The sequence below is a fragment of the Camponotus vicinus genome, unplaced genomic scaffold, assembly GCF_025532165.1.
Source record: "Camponotus vicinus isolate PSW18456_S1 unplaced genomic scaffold, iyCamVici1.0 SCAF_3, whole genome shotgun sequence".
Lineage (NCBI taxonomy): Eukaryota > Metazoa > Arthropoda > Insecta > Hymenoptera > Formicidae > Camponotus > Camponotus vicinus.
This window is the reverse complement of record NW_028141967.1, coordinates 20,650,442-20,672,539: the sequence shown is the minus strand read 5'-3', so window position 1 is coordinate 20,672,539 and position 22,098 is coordinate 20,650,442. Positions and strand designations below refer to the sequence as shown.

Below are 22,098 nucleotides of genomic sequence, written 5' to 3'. Positions count from 1 at the left end.
TTTGCCGAATGACAGATTTTCATTTTGATATGTAACACGCAGTGCATACCAAGTGTATAAGCAAACAGCATCACTACAAGTAGACAACAATAAAATTCGATATTTTAAAATAATCGACTCTTTATATACATGCTTTTCCTAAAAATTTGAATCTATAATTGAAGCAAGATCTATTTGAATTACTACAATAGACTTATAATCAACGCACAGTCGTTGATTTCGGTCGATGATCAGTTAATATAATACAGGAGAGGAAACCCTTGACCATATTCAAAGAAAGATTGCAAATATAGTTCGTTAAATTGAATATGTTATTCGAATGTTTATTAATAATTTGTACCTATAAATAATGCATTATTTTTTTTCATAATAAAGAATTGCGTAAAACTATTGTTCTTTCTCATCGGAATTACAATAATGTTAATTATGTTAGATAGATGCTATAGAGAATCACCTTTTTTAATTTACATATTGTAAATATACATGACACATAATAGAGCAGACATTATCGTAAAGGAAGAAGCACACATGTTTTTTCCTTGATGTAAATAATTTTAAATAATTTTAAATTTCATTTGTGCTGTGTTAGAAGTTAATATGTATACTTGTGACATCATTCACACATTATTTTCAAGCTTATAAATAATGAGTTTCTCTAAAATTCTACTAAATACTTACCATATAGGTTTCTTATATAAGTAGGTTCAACATCTAAGCAATCCATATGTCACAAGACTTCGCACTTTACCACAAAATTATAAATTTGGGTTTAAAAATCTGAATCGAAAATATTAAAATCTGTAATTTGAAAAAGAAAGCATATAACAAATGTGAAAATACAAAATAAAATATTAAATTGTCAGTAAAGTTTGCGTTTTCACATTTGTGTTATTTATCTTTTCGAATTCCAAATATTAATCTATTCGATTAAAAGCATTTAAAGAAATGGATTGCAAGAAAACTACACTCCTCGATATTGAACCTGGAGAAGAAATCGTTATTTCTGGTATCGCCGGAAGATTTCCTGAATCTGATAACATAAAACATCTTCAGGAGAATCTATTTAACAAGATAGACCTCGGATCGAATGACAACCGACGATGGAATCACGGTAATAATATTTAATTCCATCATATTGGTATACATAATGTGAGAAAATCGTATCACATAATTTACGAAAATGTATATAATTATACATTAATTATTTAATTTTGACAATTATTTATATAATTACACTATATAATCAATAAAAACTTTAAGTAAAAAGATATCTCGATTAAATCATATGATTTAAAATTTACAGATCATCCAGAAATACCCCAACGCACAGGAAAAATCAATAATTTAGAGAAATTTGATGCGGAATATTTTGATGTTTCCTTCAACGAGGTTCCCTTGATAGATCCTATGGGTAGAATGCTACTAGAACATACTTACGAAGCTATTGTCGACGCGGGAGTAAATCCAAAAGATTTACGTGGAACAAAAACTGCAGTTTTTATCGGAGTGTGTTTTTCTGAATCGGAAGGAAATTGGTTTTATGAAAAACATCAGGTATTCAAATTCAATTTATGCATTAATCATAAAAAATTTTGATAGATATTATTTTTTATATATTAAATTGTAAGAATTGAAATGATTTTCTTATATTAAAATATATGTGTAACAAGCATATAAATTCTCTAAATAATGTATATATATGCATTAGATATCTGACTCTGCAATTTCTGGATGTAGTAAAGCTTTGCTGGCAAATCGAATCTCTCAATGGTTGGGTGTAACAGGACCGTCTTATTCAATCGATACCGCTTGCAGTTCAAGTCTCTTTGCTCTGGAGCATGCTTATAGAATTATGCGATCGGGGGAGTGTGATGCTGCTGTCGTCGGTGGCGCAAATCTCTGTTTACACCCCAATTTAGCTTTACTATTCACACGACTTGGTATTGTTGTCAAATCTTATAACTTAACTTTAAAATATAAGAGATATATAAATTCGAGAACAATTTAAAAAAAATATTCAAATATATATTTTTATATATATAATATTATTATTCTCATAACTCTGTTTTAATTTTAGGAGTTTTATCGCCTAACGGAGTATGTAGACCTTTCGATGAAAATGCAAACGGTTATATGCGTAGCGAAACAATCAGTATAATATTTCTACAAAAAGCAAAGAGAGCTAAAAGAATTTATGCAACCGTCATGTACGCTAAGACGAATTGTGACGGATATAAAGAACAAGGCATTACTTTTCCATCCAGCGAAATGCAAAGAGTTTTGCTTCAAGAGTTTTACAATGAATGCGGTATATCACCGACTAATATAGCTTTTATGGAGGCTCATGGTACCGGTACCAAAGTTGGTGACCCGGAAGAAATTAACGCAATCGAAAAAATTTTTTGCAAGAATAGACAGTCCCCTCTGTTAATTGGTTCTGTCAAATCGAATTTAGGTCACCCTGAGGCTGCTGCAGGTTTATGTCAAATTGCTAAGGTAATAATGTAATTATAATATGCATTATAAAGTATTCTATTAATTTACTTCAATGTTAAACATCATAAACGGACTTATTAAATTTTAATTTAAATTTAATCCTGCTTTTGTTTTTTTCTGCTTTTAATGAATTAATTTTAATAAACAATAATAATTTAAAAATAAGAGAATAGAAAGAGAGAGAATTTTTAATGATAATCTATTTCTCGTAAGATTATAATTGCGATGCAAACTAGCATAATTCCGCCGAATATAAACTTTACACAAGCACGGAAAGATGTTAAGGCCTTTGAAGAAGGAAGTATACGCGTAGTAAATACTCCAACACCATGGGAACCTAATTTCGTAGGTATTAATTCGTTTGGTTTTGGCGGAGCCAATTGTCATATTCTACTGCAATCTAATTTGAAGCAAAAAGTTAATGGAGGCGCGCCAAATGACGATTTGCCGCGACTCGTCATCGTGTCTGGTCGAACTGAACAAGCAGTAGAATCATTATTAAATGAGGTATACAAAACTTTTGCGTTTTATATCACCAATAAAAACATATTTATCAAATATTTTTATTAAAATAAATAAATAAATTTGTTTGATAGATTGAGAATCAACCGATAGATGTTGAATATATTCGGCTGTTGCATGATCTTCATGCTGACGACATACAAGGTCATCTTTATAGAGGATACACGATTGTTGAATCTGAAACATCTATAAAAATGATAAGAGAAATACATTATTATTCAGATAAAAAAAAGCCGATATGTTTCGTGTTTTCCGGAATAGGAACGCAATGGCTTGGCTTGGGTATGCATCTTACTTTGTATATTATATATATCAGAGAAAAATAATATCTTACAATTAAATTATTTCAATTTATGCGTTGACACAGGACAAGCGTTACTACGGTTCCCAATATTTTATAAAACTGTAGAAAAGTGTGATATTATTTTAAGGACACGTGGAATGTGCATCATTAATGTATTAACAAATGAACACGAAGCAATTTTTAACAATATATTGAACTCGTTAGTTGGCATTACTGTAATGCAGGTGAAGAATTATTCTAATTTGCGTAATGTAACGTAAATCATTCAAATTATATAAAATTTATTTAGAATTTACAAAAAGAAATACTTTACTTTCTTCTTTAGATCGGATTAATCGATCTTTTAAAGTCCATAAATATTGTGCCAGATTATGTTATCGGTCATTCGATCGGTGAACTCTGTTGCGGATATGTGGCTGGTAATTTTACAATGGAACAAGTGCTTTTATCCTCGTATTATATAGGATTGGCGTTGAGTGAAGGAAAAGTAATTTATAGTGCTATGGCGGACATTGGTCTCAGTTATGAGAATACGAAAAATATATGTCCACCGGATATTGATGTAATCTATAACAACAGTTCAAGTACTTGCTGTATAAATGGGCCAAGGAAATCAGTAAAGACATTTATAAAACAATTACAGGTTCGTTTATATATTTTCTCTTTTTAATTTTAGGTTTAATAAAATTTACTTAATAAACAATTATATTTAATTATTATTTATTTATACTTCTTTAGGTTAACGACATCTATACTAAAGAAATTAAGAGTAGCAACATTTCTCTTCACAGTCGTCATTTGGCATCTGTAAGAGCCACAATTCTATCTTATTTAAATCGAATAATACCGCACACCATGATACAGAATCAAAAGTGGCGAACATTGCTTCGTTGTACTAAGTTGTCCTATGCTGAATATTTCACAAATAATGTACTAAATCCTGTACATTTCAAGCAAATTGCGCAATTGATTCCTAAAAGTGCGATAACTGTCAATGTTGCACCAGATGAAATTTTTCAAAACGACATGAAAGAAGAAAATATAACCAATATTGCATTATTACAATGCAACTATGAAGACAATGTTAAAGTATTCTTGCAAGGATTAGGAAAAATGTATAATAATGGCTTGCAACCGCAACTGGCGAATTTATATCCAACTGTGAATTTTCCCGTTAGCCGTGGAACACCAATGATTTCGCCATTAATCAAGTACATCAAACATTTTATCTATTAAATATAGAGAATAATAATAGAGAGAATAATATAAAAATAAAGAGAAAACATAAAATAATTTTCATAAAGCAAAAATTTTTATTTCCAATTAATTGAATTATGCAGATGTATTTCTTATGATGTTCTAGGTGGAATCATTCTGAAGATTGGTATGTAATGTGTTTTAAAACAAATAAGAAGATTACTTCCGGAGAAAGAATTGTCAATGTCACATTGAAAGACGAAACTTTTGAATATATAAGCGGTCATGTAATCGATGGAAGAAACTTGTTCCCGGCTACAGGATATCTTGCCCTCGTTTGGGATACGATTAGTAAGCTGAGGGGTCAGTGGCTTAAAGAAATACCGATCGTATTTGAAAATGTCAAGTTTATTCGAGCAACGCATATTCCGAAGCAAGGAGACTTGGACTTAACAATAATGATTCAGAAAGGTAAATTATGAAGAGAATAGAAACTTATACACATATTCCGCAAATAACTTTTCAACACAATATTAATATAAATACAAAAATAATTATTTAAAATAATACATATATATTTACTACTTAGGCACTGGAAACTTTGAAATAATAGAAGGAGATAGTACTGTCGTTATCGGTACAGCGCGCATTCCATCAGATCCAGCTACAGAAAGAATATATCTTTTACAAGAAGATTGTGAGGATGAGGAAGAAGTTCTGAAGACAAAAGACATTTATAAAGAACTTAAATTACGTGGATATCAATATGCCAATCTATTTCGAGGATTAAAAAGTTCATCCACTACTGGCAAGCGAGGACACATTGCTTGGATGAATAATTGGGTAACATTCATGGATAATATGTTGCAAATAAAAATCTTCGGAAGAGATATGAGAAGTCTTTATGTTCCTACCGAGATACAAAAACTAGTGATTGATACAAAGTTTCATGCAAGATATATGCGAAATATAACAGCGGAAGAAAAACGTAAGTTCATGGAATGATGTATATATATGTAGAGAAAAAGAGAGTACTTTTATCAACATTACAATATGTATATTCAATATACGTTTTATAAATATCTTTATAATTATAAAATTTGTTAAAATGTAAAAAGGAACTTATTAAATAATTATAAAGATATGATTTAAAAAATGATTTTAAATTTTAGAAATACCTGTGCGCGTGTACAATGATTTAGATACTATAGTATCAGGTGGCATTGAAATTCGTGGTGTGAAAGCTACTTCTATATTCCGTCGAAAGCAAACAGGCACTCCTGTTCTCGAAGAGTATAGATTTGTAGCGCATCGTGACGGAGCTGAGGTTTCTTTACAAGAGAGCATAATATTATCGACGCATCTCGCTTTAGAGTGTCATCAAGTGATGAAAATAAATATTATTGAGTTGATTGCAAACGGTGATGAGGTAATGGCAGAAGAATTAGCGTCTCCATTATTTCTCGAAGTCTTAAATAATCTGCCATTGATTAAATCAAACCTCAGTTTAATAACCCGAAACGATCGTTTCGATTCTAATGCTCTTTCTTCAAAAATCACCATTTCGCAGTCCATAAAGCTATTAAAAGATGATAACGCGATATTAGTGACTGGATTTAATCTATTAAAAAACGATAAGAATGAAACTTTAAAAGAAATTCTGTCGGCATTAAAGGATGGCGGATTCTTAATAACACGAGGACAACCGTTGACAAAAGATGATATTAAAAATGCGGAGACTCACGATTTAGCAATAGTCCTTGAAAAACGCACGAAAAAAGAACATATTGTACTCTTAAAGAAAAGAAAAAGATTGTGGAGAAAGACAGAAGTTATTAGCGTGAATAATTATGAATTCTCTTGGTTGGAGCGACTAATATCGAGCTTAAATGTCGAGAATAATGTAGCGAGAATAATTTTAGTAGGCGAAGAAGATTCGGAATGCGGTTTATTAGGTCTTGTAAATTGTTTGAGAAGAGAACCAGGCGGAGAATTAATAAGAGCTGTGTTGATCCAAGATGAGACAGCACCGAAATTTTCTTTAGACGAACCGTTCTATGCTGAACAACTCCAGATCGATCTCATTACAAATGTTCTGCGTCCAGGAATGATATGGGGATCATACAGACATCTTCCGCTAAGACCTTTAGCGCCAAAACTCTCGTATCATGCTTTAGTCAATCAAATGGTACGTATCCGATTTTTTGTATAAAATAAGACTATTTCTGTCTTATTATCTTTTAAGTAAGTCATTTTTTGATAATATTTTCTACAATAGAATGTATTCTCGTTAGATTCGCGGTGATTTGAACTCATTTCGCTGGATCGAGGGACCGATTGTTTCGAGTTATCAGCACGAAAATCTTGTTCGCATAGTTTATGCATCTATTAATTTTAAAGATGTAATGATAGCCACGGCTAGAATCATCATGGATGAATACATGTCACGCGGACGATTAGAAGAATGTCTGATAGGTTTGGAATATGTCGGAATCGATAGTGCTGGCCGCAGAGTAATGGGTATTTTTGAAAATAGGTACGTTATTGTTACTTATTCACAAGTAATTTTAGCTTAAAACTATACTAGAAAATATACAATTTAGATTATTTATATAATTTATATCTGATGAAAATTTCGTCCATATGTTGATATTTTAATTTCAAAAAAAAGCTAAAAGATTTATTTAAAAATCTTTATTACTTTTTTTGAAAAAAACAAAATAAAATTATATATTTTATTTTTTGTAAATAATAAAATTTTCTTCTAGATGTATAGCAAATATGCGCATAGCCGATAGAGCTTTATGCTGGTATGTTCCCGACGAATGGACTCTGGAGGACGCTGCAACAGTCCCCTGCGCTTATGGCACATGTTGTTACGGATTATATGTAAAGACAAGAATGAAGAAAGATGACAAAATATTAATTCATTCGGGCACTGGCGCTGTTGGTCAAGCAGCGATTCATCTCGCGCTTCACGAAGGTTGCGAAGTATTCGTCACTGTCGGGACTCCGGAAAAGCGGAAATTTATAAGAGAGACCTTCCCATCTATTCCAGAGGATCATATCGGAAATTCACGCGACACTAGTTTCGAGCAAATGATATTCCGACAAACCGAAGGTCGCGGTGTAGATATTGTACTGAATTCATTAGCCGAAGAAAAACTTCATGCTTCTATTCGTTGTCTCGCGAAAAATGGACGTTTCTTGGAGATTGGCAAGTTCGATTTTATGGCTAACAATATGTTGGACTTATCAATGTTTTCGAAAGACATAACATTTTACAGCGTTATGTTGGATAATTTATTCTCAGCTACTGAGGAACAAAGAATGGCACTGAATAAAATACTAGTCAATGGTCTTATTAGCGGAGCCATCAAACCAATCAGCAGGAAAGTTTTTCAAAGAGATGAAATTGAGGCTGCATTTAGATATATGGCAGCTGGAAAGCATATTGGAAAAGTAAGTCGATTAATATTTAAAGTTAATTGTTATTTTATTTATCATTATGTTCGCATTAAATATCAATCATATATCAGAAAAGACAGCGCATGTTAATTTACAATCAAGTTTATGTATTACAATTTGTTTCAGATAATTATCAAAATACATAAGGAAGATGAATCTATAGATGCACCCATTCCGGCACTTCCGCGTTATTATTGTATGGCGGACAAGACGTACATTATTTTCGGTGGCTTAGGTGGTTTCGGTCTAGAATTAGCCGATTGGTTGGTCATTCGAGGTGCCGAGAATCTCGTGCTGGTCTCGCGCAAAGGAATAAAGAACGGATATCAGCAAATGAAAATCGAATTGTGGAAATCTTACGGAGTTAAGGTGTTGTTAATATCGGATATGGACGCATCGAATGTCGATAGTTGTGAACAAGTATTGAGAACAGCGGAGAAACTAGCGCCAGTAGACGCTATATTCAATCTTGCTGTGGTGTTGAACGATAAAATTTGCCAGAATCACACTATAGAGACATTTCAGGAACCGTTTAGAGCAAAAGCTTGGACGACGAAGAATTTAGATCAATTGTCTAGAAAAATATGTCCTCAGTTGCGGCACTTTGTTGTCTTTTCTTCAGTTTCCTGTGGCAGAGGAAATGCTGGGCAGACCAATTATGGTATGGCGAATTCCATTATGGAAAGAATTTGCGAGAAAAGAGTACAAGAAGGTCTGCATGGATTGGCGATTCAATGGGGTGCAATAGGCGATGTCGGTCTGGTAGCTGATATGCAAATCGACGATAAGGAAATGGTTATTGGCGGTACTTTGCAACAAAGGATAACCTCTTGTATCGAGAAATTCGAGGAATTTCTGTTACAAGAGCATCCCGTAGTAGCGAGTATGGTTGTAGCTGAGAAGCGTTCAAACGTTTTTGGCGCAAGTAATATTGTTGAAACTGTGGCTAATATTATGTGTAAGAATTATATGACATAAAAAATTATTCAATTAATTAAACGAATTAATATAATAACGAAAATTCAATATGTCAATGTAGGTTTGAAGGATTTGAATAATGTAGCTCGCCACACACCTTTACCGGAACTCGGCATGGACTCGATGATGGCTGTGGAAATTAAACAAACTTTGGAACGGGAATTCGATGTTTTTCTTACAGCGCAGGATATTCGTTATCTCAATTTTGCTAAACTTGATGAGATGTTTGACAAAGATAAATCGGAGGATAAGAGCGGTCGAGATGAGAACGAATTAACTGGTATTAAACTGTTCGTTCGTTTGATAGGTAACGATCATCTGATTCCCGACATCTGTATAGATCTTCCGACAAAAAGAGACAAAGAGAAAAGCGAAATATTTCTATTGCCGGGAATGGAAGGCTGCGGAAATATATTTGATTCATTAGTACAACAAATCGAAGCTCCAGCAACATGTTTACAACATGGAATATATAATATTGGTGCAGATTGTACTTCAATAAACGAGATTGCTGATTGCTTGCTACAGGTATGACTTCTTTATCTATACAATAATAATTAGAATATCTATAATTATAATTAAAATATTTTTATATTTTGCAATCTTTTATATTTGTAGTATATTTTGAGCAAAAAGAAATTGAATCAAGACTTTGTAATTGTGGGCTATTCAATGGGATCATTGATAGCAATAGAGTTAATGCGAAAATTAGAACAGCTGAATCTCCAAGGTCGATTAGTGCTTATCGATGGTGCACCGGAGCAGATAAAAGCAATGGCAAATCAATTTTTACCTTTTACCACATTTGTCGAACTCGAGAATAATGTACTTCTTAGTATAATGGATACTATACAACCAACACTTAGTGGAAAGGTATATTATTCGTAGACATTATCTTTGAATGAATGAGGAGAGAGATTTTTTGTGAAAATCATAAGTAATTTAATTTTTATAGCTTCTCTTAGATTTAAATAAATGCACCAGCTGGGACGAAAAATTAGATACTTTTATAACTCATGTTCCTTCATCTTATACACATTTATCAACTGATAACAATAAATCTTTGTGTACAACAATTTACAAGCGGTTGATCGCTGTTCATAAATATGATGTCACACTATTACCAAAAATTAAATCACCTATAATACTCCTAAAACCTACAATACAAGCGCTATCTTTTTCTCAAGAAGATTATGGTTTACATAAGGTAACTTTTGTGATGATTATAAAAAGATTACTCATACAGTAGAATTGTTTTACAGCTAAATAATTTTCAGATTACTAAAGGGAGTGTGGAAATATGTTATATCGAAGGTAATCACGTTACGATGATGGATAACGATAAAATCGTTGCTGCAATCAATGGAAAACATATTGAAAATGTCAAAAAATTAAAGCTAGATTTAATAGATGATAACGTAACATCTGTTAAAAGTATTTATTCCAGATCATAATAGTAGTATAATTAGATATTTTAATTTTTTTTTTAATTAAATATATTTTCTATGTACATTTTGTGATGTTTGTATTGTATCTAAATTCAACAAGCGTATTTAAAAAATATTTAGATTAATTTAAAATATTTAACTTTATAATTTATTTATATAAGTTAAATATATAAGTTAATTTTGGAAGTTAATATTTAATTGTATATAAGTATAATAAAAAATATTATAAATGATAAAATAGAATATATATTTAGTTTAAAAGAAATTATGAATAAATAAAGTTGTATTTTTTTCCGAAACCAATGCAATATTCTATTTTTATTCATTTAATGCTACACTCATGCTATACTGCCATTAGATACACCTAAACTGATTTACAATACTTATTACATTTAATTTTTTGAAGCTTTATTGTTGTTGCTGTGAAATATAATCATATTGCGTATAGTAAAGATCTCTCAAATAAGGCGACTTAAAAAATTGTACAAATATTACTTTGTTAAACTCATCAAACTCTCATTATCAATTAATCGATTAAAAATTATTATTCAATATATTATTATTATGGATAATATATTATATTATGTACCATATAATCATGAATGTAATATATGTATTGGAAAAAATAAAAAGTATAATATTATAGACAAATCGGATGATATAAATTCGCATTTCAATACATCAGCCTCTCATAAAAGCGTTTGGTAAAAGAAAAAAAAAGAAATACCCGAAATAATTAGTAACAGTCAATGACCATCTTTTTTTCGTAGTTCCATTCACGCATCGTTACTTTACTCTATTTCCTTCCATCCTCGCAACATATACCACTCTGCGCAAACTCTACCCCACTCTGATATTTTATCACTCATCCATGTAGAACACCCTGTAGTCGAATCAGTATAACGGAGCGCGCTTGACGCGATGTTACTATGCAGTATACTGCGTGCAGCGTTATCCGCGTCTTTTGGGACCGTCATGCAGATTGCGATCTTCTTACTGCAAAACTCCAATATCTCCAGAGTGCTCGCGTCCATGCCGCCAGGAGCCGGTCAGTGACCTAGTGCGATACATTCGTAAAATAGATTACTATGAATGGACAAAATCGATACGAAAGAGTAATATAAGTGTTTTTCTTGACAAAGAAATGCATTTTATCACTTTATCATTGCAATTGCATCATTTTGCGTAAAGCAATGTGTTCAGTTGATAATGGCTTTCAAGATAATTTTTTGGATTTACTTTTAATTTAATTAGTCTTTTATATTTATGCATTTTATACTAGTCGCATTGATGTTATTGGAGATATTAGAATTCTGCAAAGCTTCTCATTTTATTGGTCTGATTGAAGAAATTAATTTGTCTTATAATATATATATCCTATTTCTTATGAATTATGTTGAAATTATTACACGCATACGAATTTATTTTATGAATCACACACATATCTTTAATTTATATTGCTAGTTTTTACGGTAAATTTTTACGCGCGTATATGTAGCGTGTGTGAATCGAGCAACGAGCAGGTCGCATATACGTAGTTCCACGTGCTCGATCGATTCGACGCGAGTCTTTCTTTCACATCGTGATACTACACGTGCGCGTGAAAATACAAGCAATGTGCCGTGATCTCATTTCCGCGGGGGTGCATCCTTCCGTGACCTGACGCGTTGTCAATGATGCTAGCGGTTCCGCGTAAGTCAAAATCGAGCAGGTTGCCAACTAGGCGCCAGTCTGCGAGACAGCTTAAGTAATTCAACGCTCTCGTGCAGGTGTGCGTTCTAGCAGGTAATCAATATTATTATCGGCACATGCTTGTATAAGTACAGACGCGGTACTACTATCCTGATTACGGTAAAATAGCATTGTATTTTCGCGATAAGATTTATTATTTTTTTTATTGATATCTTGTGATATTTAAATAAAATTTGCATATTTATATCATCGTTAGAAGAAAATAGATTTTCTTTAAAACACGAGTTGTATCGAGAATAATAACTTGATACGTGTAAATATTGCGAAGAATTGTCGACATAATTTGACTCGTGCTTCGTAAATTCACGGGAATACCAATAAGAATGCAATGGAATTAGCAACGCGGTATACGGGAATTAATAGCGATCAATTCGATTCATTCTCACCATAGGAACTCCGTTTTCTATCGATTTAACACTACCATCATGTACTAAAAATACCTGAGATGTGCTGCGCGACTATAAACTTTGCGTACGCATAGTATGCTTAAGTACAGTTGAGTGACAGAAAAAAGTATGCATTCGCATTTATATACAATGTATAGTACATGTGCACGTTCACATGAAAAGAAAGTTATGCATCGGAATTATTAGATTCTCCTTAAATTTCTTGATAATTGTGACGAGACAAGGAAACAGAGACGAAGTACTCGTCCTCGCAGATACGAAGTTGCAGAATCACGCGAGCAGTCAGGATGCGCGTAACTTTTACAACAATATTTCCACGCACCGGAAAGTCAAACGAACCGTGAAACCAGGTCGTCGTAACAACGCGAAAAAAATTGCGCGTGAAGAATAGATCATGGACGTGTTCCAGGTAGTGTCATAATTGATCGACAGTTTTAGCGATGATCGGCTGAAAAAATTATTCAACGCAGAATCAATTTTATACTGAAGCTCGTGTGCAGCTTGCTAAAATAAAATATGAGGCAGATTATTCTTTTCATTTTTAACAATTAACGTAAAACTTTTAGTCCAAGAGGGCATTATCCTCTAATTATTAAAATAGTTAGAATTATATAATAAACAGCAATAACTATTATATTTTTCGTCTGAAATCGCAACGAAAATAGTTTTGCTCACGCATGTAAATGGATTGTACAATTTTCATGAGCTTCGGTCACGTGATCGCGTGATAAGAAATTCCTTCTTCTGTTGCGTCCTTCGTCTTTATTATCGCATCTATTATGATCGGTTCATCTTCAGCCATGTCGTGACATCGCCAATAAGTCGCATGACTATCGGTCGTTGACCCCATCGACGAGGAAAAGCCTTTACATATATACTTGTGTTTTCTTGTCCTGTTTCCTTCACGAATCTTTACAGAAATTTTCATTGACAGGACACGAAATCATTGAATATTAAAATTTAAGACAATTATTAATACTTTTTATAATTATTAGATAAGATTAAAGATTCATATCCTACAACATTTATTAAAAAACTACAACAGCAATTTAAAATATTATATAAAGAAGATGTACAATATTTTAAATATTTTAAAATTTGTATGAACATGTGTGTTGCATGCGTTTTATATTTGAAATTTAAAGGCACAGAGATAGGAGATAATTTTTGTAATTTTAATAATAAATGTTGCTTTAAGAATATTAGCCATATTTTTATCAGACGAAATAAAGTCAAACATAATGAAATCAATTTTTATTCGTGCATAGAAGACGAAATTATTCTGATCGAACATCTACCAGGCCGGCGGGTGCATCTGCAAGATTTCTTTTGGACCGGTCTAGAAGATGCGCCGTCATGGGTAGATCCCAATCAGGGTTTAACATTTTACGAGACAAAGACGATCGTTCATACTGTCACAGTTTACACTCCGAGCGACGAGAAAGGTCCATCAGACCCTATATCGCCTCATCGTCCAGATACTTACAATCCGGAATGTATTACATGCATAGAACCGACACCTAGGTTGGACGATGATAACGATCAGAGTATCGGAGTCCTTATCGGAGATGATCCAGGTCCAAGGTAGCTGCAACTAATTAATAAATTAATTATAAAATAATATATGTTAAATGGTTCTCAAAACTTTTCCTAAATATTTTTTAGAATTAACTTAAAAAATGACAGAAAAATATTTTGATAAATAAGTCCATTATAATATATTTATAAAATTAATCTGATATAAATATTAATAAATTAAATATCATTTGTAATGTGGAGATAATAAAAATTTAAATTTACATCATCAGATATTGGTTGTTGACGGTTCTTCGACCAGGGGAGGCTGTGCCACCTAAAGTCGAGCTTCGTTTAGCTCGCTTATATCGAGCCGCATTTTCCAGACAACAACAACGTCACCTTGGTCTGCTATCGACGGATCCACGATCTCGAAGAGACGCGTTATTACGTGGCTTAGTTGGCCGAAAGGTAAAATGTGTGCACGTTTAGATGTTAACTTTGTCCACTCTTTTTTATTCTTCTCGATACGCACAGATTATACCGGAACGTTTTGAAACTTCGTCTCAAGTAAAAGTTCGTCAAGAAGAAATTTCCGTCAGTGCAACCAAAACTCAATTATCCGAATTAATCCATCATAATTCGAATGGTACCATCGAAAATTCATCGATTCACGAAGAAACCGAAACGAGCGTTTCCAATTTAACCGATAACAAATTGTATTTTCCAAACGTTTCGCAAATCAAATCCATGAGGATGATAGAAATTCCCAAGCCGAAGACGATGTTGCTGCCGACATTCGAAGTCGACGCGATGGACGATCGCGAGAAACCTACAAAAGAGTTTGCCTTGAAAAAGATCATCAAAACTTTAAAAGAAGATACGAGACCTTCGGACGATGAACCTACAACTATCAATCCAACATATTCCGATGAAACTGGTCATTCCAGCGAGCAAGTCCCGCAGGAATTGATGCCGACGTCCACAGATTCGAAATCTAACAATGACGTTGTCTCCAGAAACCGATCGAGCGATGAAGTGAGTGTAAGTATGCGCTCGAGGTTGCGTTTAACGGATGGATCAATTCCGGGGGTCGTAAAAGTCAGAATGCAGAATACGAGCGTTATCGAAGGCGGTGCAATGAGATTAATTTATTCGGTTCATCTCGACGACAAGCCCGTTCCCGCTGAAATGGCTGCGAGAGACATGGCACTTCTCTCGCCCCAGGAGGTGGCTCTGGAACTTGGCGCACCAGTGATTATTCAAAGCGAGCGTGAGTAAACAGTAGTTTTTACTAGATAAAATTTCGTAAAAGACAAAAAAATGTAAGCATTAAAAATTACCTTATATTTGTAGCTTATTTGAAGGAGAGTCGACCTCTGGCTCTATCGAGGAAAAGGGACGCCTGGTTGCTGATCGGTGCAGCTAGCGCGGGCGTCGTTCTCCTAATTTTGGTTCTCACTGGTTTAATCTTGGCCGCTAAAAGAAAGAGAGCACATAGTGCTGTCGTTGCGCCGCCAAACAAAAGTATCCTGAAAAAGGAACGGGAATATACAACTACGACACCTGGTCTCGATAACGCTGCGTTTTCAACGTCGGAAACCGAAATTAAGGTATATGTACACACAATATAATTACTTTTTCTTTTAAATATATATCAAAATAAAAAAAATTATTTTCTACAATAAATGTATCTTATGCATATATCTTAAACATTGGTTTAAATTTGATTATATGCAAAATATTTAATAGGAAAGCTGAAACATATATCTGCCAAATTATATTATGTGTAACAGAAATGTCTCATAAAAAAAGGGAATACTTTATAATTTTTAAAATTCTTACTTTGCGTGCTAAAGATATGGGGTACCATAAGGAAATAAATCTGATATCGTTAAAACCATTACGGCACGCGAACGATCAACAAACGTCGGGCATTGCGAACCAAAAGACAATTTCCTCGATGTCAGGGACGATATTGATTCTAACAGAAACATTATTCCGTTCCCCAGCAAATTGTTACGTTTTAAATCGCATATCTTTGCCTTTTATGCGGCTCTCCCTTGTTCGCAGACGGACGGTACCAGTCAGCGGCAAACTCCACGAACTTTGTCCAGAACTCCAATCACCCCCGACACGCCCGATAGTTTAGAACTGGGCATTCACGAAGTTTCCAGCGACGACGATGAGGAACTGAAAAAGACTCGCGGTTCGACCCCTTGGGGTACTCAAGAACATCCAGCTAAGAAAGCAAGGTAATCAACAAAGTTCTTGACAGATACTTACAAAGATAATATTTAAAAATTAATAATATAATTTTATTTTAATATTCTATTAATTTTAATTTATAGTAAAAATATAAAATATGCGATATAATTTTCTTATAATAATTATAAATTTTACAAAATATAGAACATCGCATGCAAAAATGATAAGAACAAATGCAATGGACCAACCTAGGACACCGGATTCGTTGGACACGGTGACTGATCACGTGGAGACATTGGAATCGTTAGAAAATGGTTACGTAAAACGGGAGGAATCTACCGCTTCACCGCGATCTTACTTGTCGATGCCATCGTGCAAACAATTTCCTAGCATGCGTAGCGTGGAACCGCTGTCAAGAGTGCTAGAACCCGTCATGGTAATTAGTGAAAAATATTAACATCGGTCTAATCGATGTAAATTCTTTATACTAATAAAAAGATGCACTCCAGGTCAGACACTTGGACATCGATTCTCCGGAATTAGTACGCCGCGATAGAGATGGCAATATTGACGATACATTTCTTGCGAGAACGTCGAGTGCCTCGAAGGATCCTGGAGCTGTAGGACCAATCGTTTGGAATCTTAGCAAGCAGTTGTTTTCGACAGAAGGTATCATATCGCTTTTTCTAGCTCAATTTATATTTATGACAATTATTTATGAATGTTTTATCAGCGACGTTAATATTTCTGTGACTTCGATTACGAACGAATAAATAATAATCTTACATAAATTATTGTAATTCAAGAATGTATAGACTTGTTCGTTCGCAATCGATTATTATAAAATATAAGCAATATCTATCTCTTCACAATCTCTCGAAAGACTCAACTTGCCTAAAGGTAACGGTACGTCCGAAACGGATGTCGATGGAATGTACCATCTACCATCGGGACCCGTGGGTCGCGCCAGGAGGAGACTTCACGAACTCCTCGAGGATTCATTCAGTCTCTTCGGAAGCAGAGATGTCAAGATCAAAGAGCCGCAGCAGCCGCAAACGTCACAACCGTCGGCTTCCTTTGCACGTACGGCGGATACATTCGCGATACTTTCGGAGACGAGAGGCAAATCCGCCCACGTCAGGTACATATCCTTCTTCTTCTTCTTGTTCTTCTTCTTCTCACAGGTAATTAACCATTAAAGTTTAATTGTCAAACTATTAAATACAAATATTTCTTTCTTTTTCAGACTCAATAAAAGACATATATTTAATAAAAAACTTGCGATAAAAAATCGTCTGACGATATTTTATTATTATATATGTATAATTAATTTTACTAAAAAGTGTGATAAAAATAATTGCATTATTATGCAGTCCAGTAGCAACGCCAACGATGGAAATCAAAGCACGACCACGTACATCATTACCACGTAGGGATCTTGACGAGGATATTCCAGAGACAGGCCAGGCTGAAATTCATTCACGTAGTGCCTGGGGTTCAAGGCCGCTTAGCGCAGGTCCGTTTCATAGACCGAATTTACCGGAAGTGGATACTAGACGTATATTGGCAGACAGCAGACTTCCACCGGAAGATCCTGCGGTACCTTTAATCGCATCGATTAAGAAGGAACTCGAAAAGTTTTCCCCTCATCGACAGTAAAAGGTAAACAGGGTGCGATAAATACTCTTGCTTAAATACTCTCGCAAAGTGATACGTCAATTTTAAGAATCAAAAGACGAAAGTATGTAAATATTTGATAAACTTTTTTGCCAGAAAATTTTATAACTCGACACGTTGAACCTTTTTCACCATAATGTAAAGTAAAATCATTTTACATACGTCATAATAAAAGCGCGAATATTTCGCAGAAGATAGATCATTCTGTTTCAATGCTATGAAAAGCAAAATTGTGCCACTAAATTTGGCTTATTAACCAATCACTGTATATATCATATTGAACAAGTCACATGTAGAATATATATGTAGAATACATTTGTAATCTTGATACAATCATAAATAATTAGTTTAATTCATATAAAAAACTTCAAAAGATTAATTCTTTTGTAACTGCGATTCGTCCAACTTAGAAACATATTTATAACTGAAATACATAATAAACTTGTATGTATAATGCGCGTGGTCATTTTATTAAATCTATTCTATATACATATATGTACAAAAATTAATCATATATAAAATTGATTTAATCGGAACAGTAAAATGTAACATGAATGTAATATCACGTCTTCAGGCAGCTTTCACCACTTCAACGAAACGATCGTTATTACAAAAATCTTTGTATGTATGTTCGTGATGGAGCTTAAAGTCGGGATATTTATTTGTGAAAAATTGTATATATTCAGGATGAGTGGGATCAACTTCTAGAAAGAGACGTCCACCAGGTTTTAATACTTTGGCAGTATATTTTAGGAGCGGCTTGATCACTTTCAATCCATCATCGCCGCCATCCAATGCCCTGAGATCCTCGTAACTGCATAATAGATAAATTATTTACAAATTATTTTTAAATTATTTACATTTATAACTATTGAAAAATTTGCAATTATAGTTTGTATTACATTCTTATCTCGGGTTGCAATTTTGATATGTGTTTTGTCGGCACGTAAGGCGGGTTACTGACTACAAAATCAAACGATCTTGAATTCAGATCCACGTCACTGGCACCATTCAATTCCTTAAAAACTTCAACAGTTGCATCCGACTTTAGAGTTGCATGTATCACTGTGACTCGATTTGCCAAGTTCAATTTATCTCGATTTATTATAGTTAAATCGCACGCATAAGGGCTCGTGTCAATCGCTGTGCATTTGATCTGAAAAGAAATTTTAACATTAAATTCTATTAATTATTGATTGATTTAGCGAAAAGTAAAATATCACGATAACATCATTATAGCATCTTTGTGTACCTTTTCACAAGCATGAGCGAGAGCCAAGGATATTGCACCTGAGCCGCAACCAATTTCCAGGATTTCGCAACTATCGAGTTGTAACGAATTCAGTCTCTTCAAAACAAAATCTACCAATATTTCTGTCTCCGGACGAGGAATGAAAATCGGTGGCACGAGTTTTACGGTGATATCCCGAAAATCCCACTCGCCAATAATATACTGAACTGGCATTCTGCAAGGACTCTGCATTGATGAGCGAATGAAAGGACTTCATGCCAATATAGTAAATTATAATGAGTTCTTACCTCGATAACCGACATTCGCACATCGATTCCAATTTTTCGATCTGATTTGCATTAAGTCGGTTATTCCTGACGTTCAAAATATCTATTATCTGTAAATATAATAATAAGAAAAAAATTAGAAAAATTGTCTAATATAATTTAAGAATGAATTTTACTAGAGAAGCTTCAGTATTTATTTCTCTTTATATAATATAAGACATATTTTGCCTGTCTTATTGTCATATGATATTTATATTTTCGATTTTAACATATTTTATAAAAATAATGAATATTTAGAAAATAACAGTCATAAAATTCGCGCCAAACAGCTACTCCAATAATTTCAAACAAAAAATAAAATAATAGAACGCGCATGCGTTAGACAAAATGTATATGTAAACTAATTATCAGTAAACTACACTCGAAATGATCAATTAAGAAAAAATAGCGATGTTACCTTCTTAGTTCCTATAACATGCGCCATTATGTGTTCTATCGACTCTACCGGCTCCGTTATGCCCTCGTTCTCAAATCGGCGACTCCATTGATCAATAATATCGCCGACGGTATAGTCACATGCGTTCGAACTGAACGATCGTCGCACTGGATGTCTCAACGTGACAAAGTTGAGACTGTTAATCGTCAAATATTGCACATAGGTAGATATGGACGGATTGCTGAAGACAGCGCGCGTCTTCAAGATACTCCGACACCACATGATATTTCATTAGATGCTGTGAAAGCTGCAAAATACAGACTTAAGAGGTTACCAGATGTTATTGAGGTTGTGCCATGAGCTGATAGACCATGTTAGAGATTCATCGGGAATTATACACGTATTTTAAGTTCTATTATGTAGAGAAACTGCTGCCAACTGGCGAGACGAAAATCAGTTGAACGTTTATCGACTATACGACAAGATGAAGCAATATCATATGCAAAAAGAATAGGACAATGTATAAAAAAATTAGAACATGCTGTTTCAAATATAAAACATAATAGAAATATATTTCATGCGCAATAGCATTGATGTAAAATAGTATTTTTCAAAAATGATATTATCAACGAAATAGCTTTATATGTTCTGGAAAAGACTTATGTTATTAATTCTTTTCATCAGATGAACTATACACACAATTATTTAATCCATTTTATCGAATTTATATATTATTTAATTATTATCCTATCACATCGTTATATTGTATTCATTGAAGTACACTGAAATATCAATATTTTATTCCTTCCTTCCATTAGGACTCGTCTATCTGATTCTCCAACCGACTGATGGTGAAATCACTTCCTTTCCCAACTCGGAAAGCGGCCAGAGCTGAAGTCAAAGACCTGGTCTGTTTTAGAAGATGCCGCTAAAGCCGTGCTCGGCCAGTGGATCGAAAGGTCTAAAGGCCGCTCACGCATGCGCGAATACAAGAGTAGCTGTCTGGAAAATGAGGGTGCTGGCTAAACAGACCGTTGTCTGGCCAAAGGCGCTAGCAGTCGCCACCGGCCCCGCTCCCAATCCATGCTGCCATGACAGTCCTTCTCCGTGTCGCGGCGAGTGCACCGAGTACCAACGCGTTTAAAGAGCGCCGCTGCTGAACGCTCGACTGATGTACCTATCCGCATTATACTGTGAGAAGGTACTCGACCGAGATCCGATCTCGGCTCGTGGCTCGTTACAGTGCTGGAATTACGCCAAACCAGCTCTCGCGCGGGTCGACCAGGTCGACCAGGCGCGGCCGCCCTGGGTGTGCTGATCATCACTATCATCATCATCAGCGGGAGTCTCGCAAAGCGCGTGTGCGCGTCGTGGATATCCGTGTGCAAAGTGGCGGGTGTTGTGGCGACGGTATTGTTGATGTGATGCGTGTCCCGGAATCCCACACGCATGTCTGGCTCGCTGTCAGTTACGGAGCACTAAGTACTAGTCCGCCTCGAGATACAACAGGCAGCTACGCTTCTTTTGGATTCGGACGATCGATGCGCCTCGTCGAATCCCATAGGTAGGCAGGACACATCTTCTCCGAGACTTACCTCTTAAGCATCTGCCGGAAATGAAAATGCCACACGCGCTTTTCGTAGCGAAGCGCAAAATGCAGCGAGCATCGATCGCTTCGAGACATTCCGAGTAACTTGCTGGTTGCATGCCTCGAGAAATTCGCCGGTAATTCGCGTATAATTTTTATCGAAATTCGAGGCTTCTGAAAAATAAAATCCTGTCAAACTTCTACAATATTTTCAGAATTCAAAGCTTATCGGGATTCAAATTTTTCTAGCGGTTCATTGAATAAATTTAAACTTTTTTCTTGTACAAAATTGCCCGCTAATAGTGAAACTTTTATTATTCTTTATTCGTTTTTAGCGTACGCGAATCGATACATTGATCGCAGTCGAGATTTTCGGAGCAGTCCGCGTGCTCCGAAAAATTCGCCAGCAACGAGCGCGCTCGTACGCGAATCAACGTACGTATGATCGATCGATACGTCCGTAGATTCGTCGGCGTAGACCAACGGGATTTTCCGAGCCGCCCTTGAACGAAGAATACGGAGTAAGGTGTGGTGGAAAACGAGCCTGCCGTTTACACCCCGCGGAGCGAATAACGCCGGCACTG

At 34.6% G+C, this 22,098-nt stretch overlaps 4 protein-coding genes across 9 annotated transcripts in view; 3 read left to right on the top strand and 1 right to left on the bottom strand.

Moving 5' to 3' along the window:
• The first annotated feature begins 767 nt into the window (after positions 1–767).
• On the top strand, positions 768–10,665 carry LOC145968488 (fatty acid synthase-like). Of its 2 annotated transcripts, XM_083093986.1 has the most exons (19): positions 768–1,111; positions 1,304–1,554; positions 1,709–1,940; positions 2,078–2,496; positions 2,710–3,003; positions 3,093–3,300; positions 3,386–3,546; positions 3,648–3,965; positions 4,061–4,533; positions 4,686–4,990; positions 5,109–5,507; positions 5,692–6,707; positions 6,814–7,055; positions 7,288–7,981; positions 8,114–8,945; positions 9,027–9,493; positions 9,584–9,838; positions 9,921–10,172; positions 10,243–10,665. In XM_083093986.1, exons 1-19 carry the CDS (start codon positions 946–948, stop codon positions 10,417–10,419), a joined length of 7,161 nt encoding a protein of 2,386 aa, XP_082950112.1. In that variant the 5' UTR covers positions 768–945; the 3' UTR covers positions 10,420–10,665. The 2 variants fall into 2 exon arrangements, with proteins under 2 accessions (XP_082950112.1, XP_082950113.1); XM_083093987.1 differs by lacking the exon at positions 768–1,111 and having other exon boundaries at positions 1,441–1,554; positions 1,738–1,940; positions 10,243–10,664.
• A 663-nt stretch (positions 10,666–11,328) lies between these two features.
• On the top strand, positions 11,329–18,396 carry LOC145968772 (uncharacterized). 3 transcript variants are annotated; one of them, XM_083094542.1, is made up of 10 exons: positions 11,329–11,461; positions 13,841–14,156; positions 14,381–14,558; positions 14,625–15,360; positions 15,444–15,700; positions 16,161–16,342; positions 16,500–16,731; positions 16,805–16,964; positions 17,196–17,436; positions 17,669–18,396. In XM_083094542.1, the coding sequence occupies exons 1-10, from the start codon at positions 11,335–11,337 to the stop codon at positions 17,952–17,954; spliced, it is 2,715 nt and encodes a 904-aa protein (XP_082950668.1). In that variant the 5' UTR covers positions 11,329–11,334; the 3' UTR covers positions 17,955–18,396. The 3 variants fall into 3 exon arrangements, with proteins under 3 accessions (XP_082950668.1, XP_082950670.1, XP_082950669.1); XM_083094544.1 differs by having other exon boundaries at positions 17,179–17,436; positions 17,669–17,798; XM_083094543.1 differs by having other exon boundaries at positions 17,179–17,436; positions 17,542–17,675.
• An 18-nt stretch (positions 18,397–18,414) lies between these two features.
• On the bottom strand, positions 18,415–20,446 carry Hemk1 (HemK methyltransferase 1). Its single transcript, XM_083094550.1, has 5 exons — positions 19,948–20,446; positions 19,512–19,600; positions 19,225–19,438; positions 18,875–19,128; positions 18,415–18,786 (listed from the first exon to the last, which is right to left on the bottom strand). The coding sequence occupies exons 1-5, from the start codon at positions 20,206–20,208 to the stop codon at positions 18,543–18,545; spliced, it is 1,062 nt and encodes a 353-aa protein (XP_082950676.1). The 5' UTR covers positions 20,209–20,446; the 3' UTR covers positions 18,415–18,542.
• A 529-nt stretch (positions 20,447–20,975) lies between these two features.
• Positions 20,976–22,098, top strand: part of LOC145968770 (unconventional myosin-XVIIIa) — a 45,650-nt gene continuing 44,527 nt past the window's right edge. For 2 of the 3 annotated variants that reach the window (XM_083094534.1, XM_083094533.1), the window contains exon 1: positions 20,976–21,490. The gene's annotated coding sequence lies outside the window, so the exon portion shown is untranslated. The remainder of the gene's footprint in view (positions 21,491–22,098) is intronic. The other variant, XM_083094535.1, reaches the window with a different exon arrangement.

What these genes read in the sequence shown, in the direction of transcription:
- LOC145968772 (XM_083094542.1), top strand. Translation starts at nt 11,335, where the DNA reads ATGTTACTATGCAGTATACTGCGTGCAGCGTTATCCGCGTCTTTTGGG. An exon ending in GTGGCTTAGTTGGCCGAAAG is followed by an intron (nt 14,559 to 14,624) that starts GTAAAATGTGTG and finishes CGATACGCACAG; the next exon opens with ATTATACCGGAACGTTTTGA. An exon ending in CGTCGGAAACCGAAATTAAG is followed by an intron (nt 15,701 to 16,160) that starts GTATATGTACAC and finishes CCTTGTTCGCAG; the next exon opens with ACGGACGGTACCAGTCAGCG.
- LOC145968488 (XM_083093986.1), top strand. Translation starts at nt 946, where the DNA reads ATGGATTGCAAGAAAACTACACTCCTCGATATTGAACCTGGAGAAGAA. An exon ending in TTGCTGATTGCTTGCTACAG is followed by an intron (nt 9,494 to 9,583) that starts GTATGACTTCTT and finishes TTATATTTGTAG; the next exon opens with TATATTTTGAGCAAAAAGAA. An exon ending in AAGATTATGGTTTACATAAG is followed by an intron (nt 10,173 to 10,242) that starts GTAACTTTTGTG and finishes AATAATTTTCAG; the next exon opens with ATTACTAAAGGGAGTGTGGA.
- Hemk1 (XM_083094550.1), bottom strand. Translation starts at nt 20,208, where the DNA reads ATGTGGTGTCGGAGTATCTTGAAGACGCGCGCTGTCTTCAGCAATCCG. An exon ending in ATGTTATAGGAACTAAGAAG is followed by an intron (nt 19,601 to 19,947) that starts GTAACATCGCTA and finishes TTATATTTACAG; the next exon opens with ATAATAGATATTTTGAACGT. An exon ending in TCGCTCATGCTTGTGAAAAG is followed by an intron (nt 19,129 to 19,224) that starts GTACACAAAGAT and finishes ATTTCTTTTCAG; the next exon opens with ATCAAATGCACAGCGATTGA.